Source organism: Coregonus lavaretus (genome assembly GCF_964263955.1).
Source record: "Coregonus lavaretus genome assembly, chromosome: 5".
Taxonomy (NCBI): domain Eukaryota; kingdom Metazoa; phylum Chordata; class Actinopteri; order Salmoniformes; family Salmonidae; genus Coregonus; species Coregonus lavaretus.
The window spans coordinates 3,721,681-3,734,565 of NC_139992.1; the positions used below are offsets into that span (position 1 = coordinate 3,721,681).

The 12,885-nt window shown below is 42.6% G+C and overlaps 2 protein-coding genes across 4 annotated transcripts in view; one reads left to right on the forward strand and one right to left on the reverse strand.

Moving 5' to 3' along the window:
* LOC311128991 (integrator complex subunit 6-like) overlaps positions 1-1,170 on the reverse strand; it is a 33,161-nt gene extending 31,991 nt beyond the window's left edge. Inside the window, exons 1-2 of the mRNA XM_084161224.1 lie at positions 748-1,170; positions 530-607 (exon numbers count right to left, since the gene is read on the reverse strand). Coding sequence (XP_084017350.1) covers positions 530-607; positions 748-858 — 189 coding nt within the window. The 5' untranslated portion in view covers positions 859-1,170. The remainder of the gene's footprint in view (positions 1-529; positions 608-747) is intronic.
* A 1,675-nt stretch (positions 1,171-2,845) lies between these two features.
* Positions 2,846-12,283, forward strand: LOC311128720 (nucleoporin NUP35-like). Of its 3 annotated transcripts, none has more exons than XR_014613223.1 (10): positions 2,876-3,189; positions 5,201-5,356; positions 5,641-5,768; positions 6,345-6,402; positions 6,498-6,639; positions 6,927-6,996; positions 7,099-7,227; positions 7,444-7,599; positions 11,247-11,393; positions 11,510-12,283. XR_014613223.1 is itself a non-coding variant. In XM_084160966.1 (9 exons), the coding sequence occupies exons 1-9, from the start codon at positions 3,177-3,179 to the stop codon at positions 11,322-11,324; spliced, it is 930 nt and encodes a 309-aa protein (XP_084017092.1). In that variant the 5' UTR covers positions 2,846-3,176; the 3' UTR covers positions 11,325-12,283. The 3 variants fall into 3 exon arrangements, 1 of the variants encoding a protein (XP_084017092.1); XR_014613224.1 differs by having other exon boundaries at positions 3,066-3,189; positions 11,247-11,404; positions 11,526-12,283; XM_084160966.1 differs by having other exon boundaries at positions 2,846-3,189; positions 11,247-12,283.
* Positions 12,284-12,885: the final 602 nt, after the last annotated feature.

Here is a 12,885-nt window from a genome sequence, read left to right on the forward strand (position 1 = left end):
TACTACTGTATCAGCTGAACCACAAAACTATCCATAGAAACAAAAATGGTAAACTAATAACGATTTAAAGTAGAGACAAAAGTGACAGTTGGTCAAAGTGGTGAGTTAGCAACCCTGACACCACCTCCCCACTATCTAGTTGTGAAGCCTAAAAATCACCCAGAGTTCCATGTTGCCAGAGATATGTATATAATGACGAGATGGTCATGTCTCCGCCCTAACAATCGGAGTCGTTGTCCCAAAGGCGGGAACGCAAGCGACAAGTTTATGTCCAAAATAAGCCCATGTAAACGCATTGGGCTTATTTTGGACAGATTTTTTTGGCGAGAGTGAAACCTCTCGCTTCGCCTATTCCTCTCTGATGCTGCTCCGTGCTCACATTGAAACAAAATGTCGGCCATGTTTTAAAGGGGGTATGAACGCTCCGTCTGAAGATTTTTCACACAATTGATAAGGTGATCGAAATGTGAGAGGACAATCAGACTAGCTGCGTAATGTAAAGTAGGACATGACCGAAAATAAACTCTACCTTGATTCCGAGGGGAACGTCCTCAAAATTTATCAACATATACCGGTCCCCTCGGCTCGCCGGATCTCTGCCTCTAAGCTGTGGAAAGAATAAACGATAAACGGTTATCGAGCGATTATTTTTTGTCAGGGTTAGTTAGCAACTTTAAACACACGATGATCAAAACGGCGATCCCGCGTGGGGGTCTTCCAGGGCTGCTCGTCTCGGGGTTACAGTACCTTCATGAAAGTCTCAACAGCGCCTTTTGCAATGTCCAGATAGGTAGTGCCCAGATGGGTGCGCTGGTTCATTGACGCGGACGTGTCTATCAGAAAAAGTAACACGGGCATTGTGTTGGTGATGACACGTTCTGCATGGACTTGGTGTCAGTGCAACCGGTCAAAACTGAAAAAATCTTTTGTTCTCCTCCTGCCGCCTTAGCTAGCTAGCTTGCTAACTAACTGCCTCACACATCTTTACAAAAGTGTCAGAATAGTGAGTGTAGATGCCCTTCAATAAACTGAAATAAATCTAAAAATCCTTGGGGCAGACTCTTAACTTAAGAGGGATTGTGAAGTTTCTTTATGTTATTTTGTAAATATTACTAAATTTCATAGAAACCAAGTTTCCTACTACATCTCGTCCCTGTTTCTCCCTACACTGAGAGCGCTGTGTCTTGCCCACTGGTTTTAAAGTCAGCTCCACACTTGACACCGCCTCCCAAGCGATCTTTGAGCATCACGTGCCAACATATTCGGTTACTGATAGGCTGTTTGAAGTTGCAAATTACCATATCCAAATAAGGTAATGGGAATAAGAGCCGTCTGCGCATGCTTGACAAGATAGGAACGCAAAGAAAAAGCAAGTCGGGAAGCGCATGCGGATCTCACTGAGAAGCATATTACAACATATAGATTTACGGTACTCAAAATAAATGTAATTGAGGTTTGGCACTGTCTAATTTTTTCTTCTAAGAATTGAATATTGGTTGTAGCGTTGGCATTTTCAAGCAAAGGAGGAGGATGTATTTATTCAGGGACGCAATGTCGAGTTGTCCGCCCTACTGGTCGAGTTGTCCGCCCAACAGCCGGGAATCTAAGAAAAATATCCTCGCATTATGTAATAATTTTATTTCCACCGTGTGCATTTGCGTTAGTTCTCAATTTGTATGCTTTTTTCAAAAGTATTTCGAGTAGACAACACTGGACATAGCCTTTATTTTGAGTAGTATGAACTGCAGTGTATAGGCCCACACTACACTAGACCTACAGTACACACAAAAGAAAAAGCATGTTCATGAAGGCAGGTTCTTTCTGGCAGCTTTGATAACTGTCTGATTTAGATCTAATCAATGCTAGTAAACTGCGTGTTATTCTCAATAGTATTAGCTATAGTCACTGTGTTATTCTCTCCCATTATCAGGAAGGCTACACAGCAACCGACAAACACAGATATTAACAAATATATACGCCTATAATGTAGGCCTAAATCAAATCAAGCATCAATTTCCTCGATTGCCCTACTTTGTCACAATAAGGCCTGCAGTTATTCTCGTTCACTAGACATGAATCACATGATTTGCCTTATTTGTCATTATCAGAATTATGACTGTACTTCCACATAAAAAGCAGACAAAATATTATAATTTTAGCTAGAGGGATAGATGGATCCAAGGCACAGCACAGTACAGTATACGTTTATGTTGTTTATGGCATAAGTCCTGCTATTCATGTAGACCTGCCTATAGATTTTACAGTATCAGACTCCTTTTAAAGATGTCCCAACTTGTGTTAATAGTATACTGACATACCAATCAAGTAGTCAGCTGACTGCAGGGACTCGAGCCAGAGAAGACTGGCCTATGTAAACTGTATTGAGTTACTATCAAACTTCCTGACTGTAATAATTTAACATACTATGGGTAATGCTCAATAGTGTCACAGAGAGACAAAAGCCTGTGCTCTGTGTAAACTGCATAGTCCTACAGAATAGGAGCTCCTCTCCTTCACATAAAGGTATACATTTGTTTGATTCTCATAATTTGCAAACGCTGTATTGTGTGTTGGATGTTATGCAATGAGCTGCAGCGGATGTAGCCTAATTGATGTAGAAATGTTGTATTCAAGCCAATAAATTCAGCATGTTTTGCAGAACTGCTTACATAAGTAAGATGCTGAATATCACATAACTGTGGTAATTTCCTCAGTATGTGCTAATTTCTATACATTTAGCATTTACAGAATCAATCAATCAATGTAGTGAAGTGTGGAAATCACAACAAAGTTGCTTATTTATCATAACTTCCGCAATAATTTTGCAACTTCCGACAGCCTCGCCATTCTAGTTTTTTTTTCGGCGCTGACTAACAGCACGCCACGTTTTTGCAGTAAGATATCATTACACTTTTTTTCAAAATGGCTAGCTTCTAGCTAATAAATCAATGTTGTTTTTCCCCCTGCCTTCAATGAAACATTCCACCACATTTGCCTGAACACAGAAGCCATTACACAGCCTAGCTACGTGAATACTTGTGCCGAACTAACGCGCGATTTCCGACAGTATTTGAAAAGTTGAGGTGCATTTTCAACCTCGCCAGCGTCTCTAGCTACCTATCCCTTTTTGTTTCATTCGCGTGTTCCAAGGTTTGGTACAACCAGTGGTCCTTAGGATGGAATTCCAAGGTGGGTAACTAGCTATCATTTTTCTTAGTCTCGCTAGCTAACTAAACAGAGACAATACTGCTAGTGCTAGCTAGCAATAAACTAGCTAGCTAACTAAGCCAACACATTGTCACACGAGTTAGCTTACTTAGCTAGCTAGTTAGTTTTATGTACTGCTAGCGGCTTGCTATGAAACTCGACTAGAAAACTCAATTAACCAGTGTTTTATTTTTTAGCTCCGTTTTGAGCTTCTTACAAGCTGCTTGTGAAGCGAACCAACAAACTAACTTAGCTAGTTACTGTAACGTTAGCTAGCAAGCTTGGCATTGTGGGTTCGTTTCCCACGGGGGGGCCAGTATGAAAAAAATAAAATAATGTATGCACTCACTAACTGTAAGTCGCTCTGGATAAGAGCGTCTGCTAAATGACTAAAATGTAAATGTGACTGGTCAGTTAGCTAGCTAATTTAGTTATGTCAGTGTGTTGGAATGTTTATAGCTAACGTTAGCTACCTAGTTACTAGCCAGTTAGGAGTTGTGATGAGTAACTAAAAGCAGTTTTGAAATCAGCAACTAAGTAAGTTAGTGGGATAGCAATGTGGAGGAGGCTAGGCTATAGACTAACGTTAGCTAATAACATAGATCCAAAGCTAGGTATCTCTGTGTTAACAACTAACTATACTGAACGAAAATATAAACGCAACATGTAAAGTGTTGGTCCCATGTTTCATGAGCTGAAATAAAAGATCCCAGAAATTGTGGCATATCAAGGAGCTGATGAAACAGCATGAACATTACACATGTGCAGCTTGACTGGGAACAATAAAAGGCCACTCTAAAATGTGCAATTTCTTCACAACACAATGCCACAGATGTCTTCAGTTTTGCAGGAGCATGCAATTGGCATGCTGACTGTAGGAATGTCCACCAGAGCTGTTGCCAGATAATTGAATATTAATTTCTCTACCATAAGCTGCCTCAACGTCATTTTAGAGAATTTGGTAGTATGTCCAACCGGCCTCACAACTGCAGACCACGTGTAACCACACCAGCCCAGGACCTACACATTCGACTTCTTCACCTGCAGGATCGTCTGAGAGGAGCGAGCCAGACAGCTGATGAAACTGTGGGTTTGCACAACCAAATAATTCATGCCCAGGTGCATAGGAGTCAAAATAAGAATACTGGAAGAGATGGCGACCCTCACACTATCGAAAAAAATGAATAAATCCTAAACTGAGGCTTGAATGCAAAATAAAGATGTTTATTAAAACATAATGGTGCCCCAAAAATAATAGTGCAAGAAAGTGCATAAGTGAAAAGGTGTTTTGTTTCCACTTTTCATTTATGCACTTTCTTGCGCTATGATTTTTTTGGGGCACCATGATGTGCATACTCATCAGACATGTCACCCATTGAGCATGTTTGGGATGCTCTGGAACAACAGCACGTTTCAGTTCCCGCCAATATCCAGCAACTTCGCAAAGCCATTGAAGAAAAGGGGGATACCTAGTCAGTTGTACAACTGAATACATTCAACTGAAATGTGTCTTCCGCATTTAACCCAACCCCTCTGAATCAGAGGTGCGGGGGGGGGGCTGCCTTAATCGACGTCCACGTCATCAGCGCCCGGGGGAACAGTGGGTTAACGGCCTTGCCCAGGAGCAGAACGACGCTGCTACCTGCCACAGGAAAACATTCCACAGGCCGCAATCAACAGCCTGATCAACTCTTATGAGAAAGAGATGTCGTGCTGCATGAGCCAAATGTTAGTCACACTCACACCAGATACTGACTGGTTTTCTGATCCACGCCCTACTTTTTGACCAACAGATGCATATCTGTATTCCCTGTATTCCCTGTCATATGAAATCTGTAGATTAGGGCCTAATGAATTTATTTCAATTGACTGATTTCCTTATGAACTTTAACTCGAAATTGTTGCATCTTGCGTTTTTATTTTTGTTCAGCGTAGGTAGCTTACTTACTCATTAGCTTCGCTAACTAACGTTATCTGCCATGTGTGTCCCTAGGCACGGAACCAATGACTCTGGGTTCCCCAACATCGCCTAAACCCGGCCCGGGTGCCCAGTTTCTCCCCGGGTTTTTAATGGGGGATCTGCCGGCACCTGTCACACCCCAGCCTCGGTCATTTGGGGTCATGGAAATGAGGTCACCACTTCAAGCAGGTGAGGGAGAGTTTACTTTTTGGGGGTCATTGGTCATTCACCAGCTAAAACAAGTAGCTAGCTAGCTGACTTTCCAATCTGTCATATGTCATTATCTAACATCCCTTTTATAGTCAAATTAGGCTAGCTAAATCCTACAGCGTGACTTTAAAACACCTCCTTATTTGTTACTATCAGATCTGTTACTTTCACTTTCAGTGTTGTGATATGACGAAGGCAGTCTTGTCATCTCTGCCGTATTTCCGATTGATCCCTGACTGTTTCTGTAACCCTCTCTCTGTTAGGTGGCTCTCCCCCCCAACCCGTGGTTCCTACACCCAAAGACAAGAGTGGGGCCCCTCCAGTCAGAAGTATCTACGATGACCTCTCCAGTCCTGCTGTAGGGATGTCCCCTATGGGCGCACATAAACAGGTACATCTTTTAACAGAGTAGGGTCCATCCCTCTCCTGACCTGGGCGTGAACCCGGGACCTTTACGCGCCACAACACTTTGGACTCACAGAGCAGTGTTCTAATAGCCTGACTAACGCACAGACTTACGTGGTAGAACGGTGAGCAGGAACGCTGTGGACCCACTGGTCTGGTAACCCTACTTTCGGCTTTGAAGCGGGCGCAATTGATTGGTTCTGACTTATTTCCCTGGGGGATTTGAGACCTCTCGCTATTTGGATTTGAAAAACAAACCGTTGTAAAAGCAAAGGGGGTGGCGCTCAGGTGCTGTGTGTGTTTGGTGTTTTGAGCGACACGAGAACCAACAGTGTAAAAGCTCCCCTTTTTTATTATCGATGCATCATGCAGATAACATCAAAGAGCCCCCAGACTCTTCAGCCACTCTGGTATCTGTCTCTTTAGCCCAGGAAGTGTTCTAACCAATCCTTAGTGATTCTACACCTGCTACATTAGCATCTCACCAGAAGCTTTTGATTTTGAGTAGTGTATCTGCATCAAGACGACGTGTAATCATTTTGATGTTGTTATCTTCTCTCAGCCCTTCTCAATGATGCACACCCCACTGTCTGGTTATATGGCGGTCACACCAGGAACCGGTGAGCTATTGAATAAAAAAAAAAATCTAACTTGTTTGTTCCACCTTTTTACTAAGAGAGGGATTTCATAGGTATGTCCTAATTTTCTCTGACAGCGTCCAGTATATTTAGTCCTGCTACCACCGGACAGCAGGCGAAGTCAACAATGTCTCCAGCCCAAGTAGACCCTTTCTTCACTCAGGGAGATGCACTGTCTTCCGAAGACCGTCTAGATGATACTTGGATCACTGTGTTTGGGTACGTTCCTGGTATTGCACCCCCCTAATATCTAACTTTAACTGTTTGAAATAGTGGGTACATTCTTTTTAGCTCACCTGGTTCCGCAGGTGTTCAGAGTTTTCACTCTAGGACCAATCAAATCATCTCAAGTGTGCAAACTCCGCTCACTTGGTGCCCAGGAGGACCTTAAACAGATGCACCGAATTTGTCTGATCTGTGGAACACAATGCAGCACCCCTAGAATGGGTTTGTTGAGGTGAAAAAATAAACTGCTTCCTGACTGAATAATACTATTTGTTAAACAGGTTCCCTCCAGCCTCTGCATCTTATATTCTGCTGCAGTTTGCCCAGTATGGAAACATAATGAAACACGTGGTAAGAATATTGACCTCCTTTTGAAAATGAAGTGCAACTGTGTATTTCTGTGTCTGTCTGCGTTCCGTCCCGTTACGACGTTATGTTCTCTTGTGCTAATAGATGTCCAACACTGGTAACTGGATGCACATTCAATATCAGTCTAAACTCCAAGCAAGAAAAGCACTAAGTAAAGATGGGAAGATTTTTGGCGAGGCTATAATGGTTGGTGTTAAACCGTGCATCGATAAGGTAAGTCGCTCTGGGTAGATTTACGTAGGAACACTTTCATTAGTGATAATTTGATATTTTTTTTTACGCTGTGAGAATAATTCAACTGAAAAGTCAACACATTTAGAAATGAGTGAGTGGATGTCTTTTATTACTTTGTGTACAACACATCTGATCATTTTAATTAATATGATTTCTTAATTGGTTTCGCTTTCTCTTGTTCTCTCTGTCTCTCAGAATGTGATGGAGAGCTCAGACCGAGGCGCTACCTCCTCCGGCTCAGTATTTACTCCTCCGGTCGGAAACGGAAACCCAGGCCACCATGTCGCTACACCTCGCTCCTCTATGAGGCCCCTCAGTGCAGCCTACAAGGCCTCCAGCAGTGATTACCAGGTAGGATCAGGGGGGTTTCACCAAACCAACAGAAAGTTGTTAGCACATGAAAAAGATGAGGACCAAGGCCCTCTTTTATATAATTACAATGTTTTTATTATCACGGCATGTTCAATGGCGCCAACATAAAAAATAAAAAAAACTGACGCGTTTCAGCAGCGTTTGACTTACTGCCCATTTACACTATACAAGTGGCACTCGCCTAGCCGTGCTAGCTTCGTCCTCGTGTGGGTGCTAGCAAGCTAGCAGGGTAGTGCTACGTATCAGCAGCCATTGTCAGCCAATCCAGTAGGGGTTGGAAGCCAGCGCTACACTTATCCTTATTTTTTTTTTTACTTGTCTGAAAAATCAAGTCACTTGTCTCCCCCTCCCCCAAAACAAGTCGAACACCACGGGCCAAAAAGGGGTGACTGAACGTTGTGTTGTAAAAGGTGACTGAACGTTGTGTTGTAAAAGGTGACTGAACGTTGTGTTGTAAAAGGTGACTGAACGTTGTGTTGTATGATGCAAGGACCAACTTCACAAAATTACCTTCATTAATATCACTGGTGTTGACAATGGAAGGCTGCTGCTCTCTGATCCCATGTATTATACACTGTCTCCTGCCGTTGTGGCCTTGAGCAAGGCACTTAACCCCCCACCAAGTAAAATACTGCACGGATAGGCTACTGGGTAAACACCATGCTACTGTGTAAAACACACACCATTTTGATCCAACCCTGCTCAAACACACGAGTCAGCTTATCAAGGTCCTGTTGAGAAGCTGATATTTATTTATTTATTTATTTTATTTTATTTTTTTATACAATGTGGTGTGTTCAAGCAGGGCTGGAGTAAAAGCCTGCACACCCAGTAGTTCTCCTGGACTCTCCTGGAGGATGGTTTGCCACCCTGCAACAACCGAATGCGTGTGTCTTTTTAAAAAAAATAATTCCCTCATTCAATGAACCAGGGATCAAATGGCTAATGAGAGTGAGGTAGCTAACTACGATGTTGATCTATTTGTAAGGTAAATATATTCTGTGTTCAGGGGAGATCTTGACAGCGTAGGAGTTACTTGTCAATTAGGCTATTCTAAGAATATATTTGAACTTTGTCAGAATTACATGTTCAGTATTGAATAGAGGAGAATCCTAGCCAATTTTGAGCACCTGAGAGACTATTTTACAACCGGGGTATGCAGCATTGGGTTTCAACTTTGCACCCGTATCAACTGGGTGCCTGCCATTTGCGGTTCGACAGGAGTGCCGGTGGAAAGTTATTTTAGGACATCGGACATGACAGTGACATTTAATACATGCTAATAACCAGCCAAACTACACTGTTTTGAATTGGGCTATCTAGTTTCTCTGTTGTATATCATTATTATACCTGCTGCGTAATGTCTCTCACTCCTCTGGCAATGGCCCACGCAGGTGATGCACACACCATTACTTTTTCACGATTTTCATTGCTGACCAAAAGTGAGCTATAACTGGGCAAATAACTCACTAGCTAGCAATGAATATCAAGAAATGTGCACATTTTGTATGTATTATGGATCCCCATTAGTTCCTGCCAAGGCAGCAGCTACTCTTCCTGGGGTCCGGCAAAATTAAGGCAGTTATACAATTTTAAAAACATTACAATATATTCATAACAGATTTCACAACACTAATAAGTGTGTGCCCTCAGGCCCCTACTCCACTACCACATATCTACAACACAAAATCCACGTGTATAGTGCGTATGTTATCGTGTGTGTGTGTATGCATGTGTCTATGTTTGTGTTGCTTCACAGTCCCCGTTGTTCCATTAGGTGTATTTTTATCTGTTTTTTTTAAATATGATTCTACTACTTGCATCGTTACCTGATGTGGAATAGAGTTCCATGTAGTCATGGCTCTATGTAGTACTGTGCACCTCCCATAGTCTGTTCTAGACTTGGGGACTGTGAAGAGACCTCTGGTGGCATGTCTTGTGGGGTATGCATGGGTGTCCGAGCTGTGTGCTAGTCGTTTAAACACAGCTCGGTGCTTTCAGCTTGTCAACACTTTTTACAAATACAAGTAGTGATGAAGTCAATCTCTCCTCCACTTTGAGCCAGGAGAGATTGACATGCATATTATTAATGTTAGCTCTCTGTGTACATCCAAGGGGAAGCCGTGCTGCCCTGTTCTGAGCCAATTGCAATTTTCCTGAGTCCCTCTTTGTGGCACCTGACCACACGAATGAACAGTAGTCCAGGTGTGACAAAACTAGGGCCTGTAGGACCTGCCTTGTTGATAGTGCTGTTAAGAAGGCAGAGCAGCGCTTTATTATGGACAGACTTCTCCCCATCTTAGCAACTGTTATATCAACATGTTTTGACCATGATAGTTTACGATCCAGGGTTACTCCAAGCAGTTTAGACCATCAATCATGACTGCCTGTCAATGCATGCCTACAATAATTATACTCCGATGCGCTCTGCAGCGATTGGGAGGACATTGTGAAACACATTGCAATTCTGATCAGAGTTGGCCAATTGTTTGTTTGCATGATTATTTTTTAATTTTTTTTAAAAACCTGTCCATTCGGACAACTTAAATCTATATTGTTATTGTCTGAAGAGGACAGGCGTTAATGTTGAGCTCTGGGAACCTACGGTGAGCTTCGATTGGTCACTCGCAGAGGATTTGAATAATGTTTCGCTTTCCCCAACTTCAGTCCCGCCCTGTTCAGATGCCATGCTCGTGTCGCTCGACGGTCCCCGCTCACTCCGCTTCTCTCTCTCTCTCTCTTTCCTTCCGTTGAAAGTGAATGGCTTCCGCGCAATGCTGCTTCCTAGTGTAAATAGCTCGTTAGTCAGGGAGTACAATAATCTTTTTATTTTTTTGATACACGCCCTTATTCCAATCAATCCTGATTTGAAGAGGGAGTGGTCCAGGCCTAATCGCCCAACATCAGTGCCCAACCTCACTAAATGCTCTTATGGCTGAATGGAAGCAAGTCCCCACAGCAATGTTCCAACATCTAGTGGGAAAGCCTTCCCAGAAGAGTGGAGGCTGTGGTCTAAGGCACTGCATTGCAGTGCTAGCTGTGCCACTAGAGATCCTGGTTCGAATCCAGGCTCTGTCGTAGCCGGCCGCGACCGGGAGACCCATGGGGCGGCGCACAATTGGCCCAGCGTCGTCCAGGGTAGGGGAGGGAATGGCCGGCAGGGGATGTAGCTCAGTTGGCAGAGCATGGCGTTTGCAACGCCAGGGTTGTGGGTTTGATAAAATAATATATGTGCTAACTGTAAGTTGCTCTGGATAAGAGCGTCTGCTAAATGACTAAAATGTAAATGTAAATATATATTAATGCCCATGATATTGGAATTAGATGTTCGACGAACAGGTGTCCACATACTGTTGGTCATGTAGTGTACATCATAGACCACTAGAAGACAGCAAAGGGACAGCTCAGGATAAAAATGTACAGGAACCTCAATCAGTACAATACTCTCAAAATACATACTACATGATTGAAAAAGGGTAAAATGCATGTGAATGCACGGATCGGTTGCCTTTTTAATTGAACAATACATTTCAGTCTTATAAAATAATGTCAAGTGACACTTTGTGTTTCTAGGGACATGGACCATTTTGTAATTCACCAGCCATGTTATATGTTTGTGATTTCAGGTGGTAGCTGACAGACAGACCCCAAGGAAAGATGACAGTTTGGTTTCCAAAGCGATGGAGTACATGTTTGGCTGGTGAGATTGTCTCCTCCCAATGGCTGAACGCTTCATGTTAAAACTCAGACTGAATGACCAACAGCAGGCGTCTGTCATTACGGAGTCACTGGTTCTGTCCCAAATGGCACCATAATCCCTATAGTACAGTACTTTTGACCAGAGCCTTATGGGTCCTGGTCAAACGTAAAGCAGTACATAGTGAATAAGGTGCCATTTGGGACAGAACCAGTGTGTAACTGATTTAGAACCAAGCCATGTGGATATCTTCAACCCTGTGACTACTGTGCACTTTATGTGGTGGTTGAGTGAACAGGATTTTGTCTAGACCGGATATTGTACGTTAGCGTTGAATGAAGTGTTTTTGTGTAAAAATCACAACGCTAAATTGACAAACAACACAGACCCAAAGTAAATAAATATGTTCCTAGATATGTGCCACTTGTCATGGCATGAATATGGAATGAATCACACAAAATGAAGACATGATTCTGTCCCAAATGATTCCCTATGTAGTGCACTACTTTTGACCTGGGCCCCATAGGGGTTTGGTCAAAAGAAGTGCACTTTGTAGGGAATAGGGTGCCGTTTGTGGTGAAGGGACACACGTTGCATATCTACACAGTACATAATCTGTTGTAAGCGACGCTTTGACAGTTAGAAATCAAGGTTGTACGTCGGGATCCTAAGCCGTGACGTCGAATTAGTGGAAATGGTGGAAGATTGGTTGGTTTTCTTTCTGTGTGGTTTTGCTAGAATACAACCTTAAATAGGACAGGCTCAGATTTTTTTTTTTTAGAATTTTGATTAAGAAATGCCTTTTGTATGTTGTCAAATTTTGTATTTAATTTTTAGATCTCACAAAGCTGTCCGTTTCGTTTTTATCTTGCTATTTAAAATGAGCTGTCTACTGTTTCTACTCTCTACTGTATCTCAGCTGACACTTACTGTTTCTTAAATAAATGTTGCATCATTTGAATACCAGTTGGAGTTTAGTAGTCCTGAATGACGAGCACTGTTTACTTGGTCATTTAGTTTTACCGTGAAGACTTCTGACTGTTCTACAATGTTTGCGTGTCGGTCAGTAAACACTCATGACATGTTCTAGTTTGTATTCCAGTCAGAGCATTAAATAAAAGATTGCTTTATACCGTATAAACCAGCTGGTGGCTATTGCTCACTTCCTTCCTTCCAACCCAACACATTCCTTAGACTTCATCTGAACTAAAAGTGCACAGCATCTGAAGTTATTGCAATGCCCACCACCCTAACTTTTTTACAACTTAGTTCCTTAGTTTGCTGCGATTTTATAGGTTGCATCCCAAATGGCACGGTATTCCCTATTTTAGTGCACTACTTTTGACCAGGATCTATAGGGCTCTGGTCAAAAGTAGTGCACTTCATGGGAGTAGGGTGCCGTTTGGGGTGAAGCCATAGTATGCGTGTAAAGCCTCTACTTGTTTTGGTTATGAAGCCTGTGTCTGCATCTGTTGGAAGGTCATGCAGGTGAATCCGGAGGCGTGTTGTGTTTCTCTGTTTCAATCTGAGACGTGTTGGAACAGACGTGGTGTTGAAGGTGACACTGA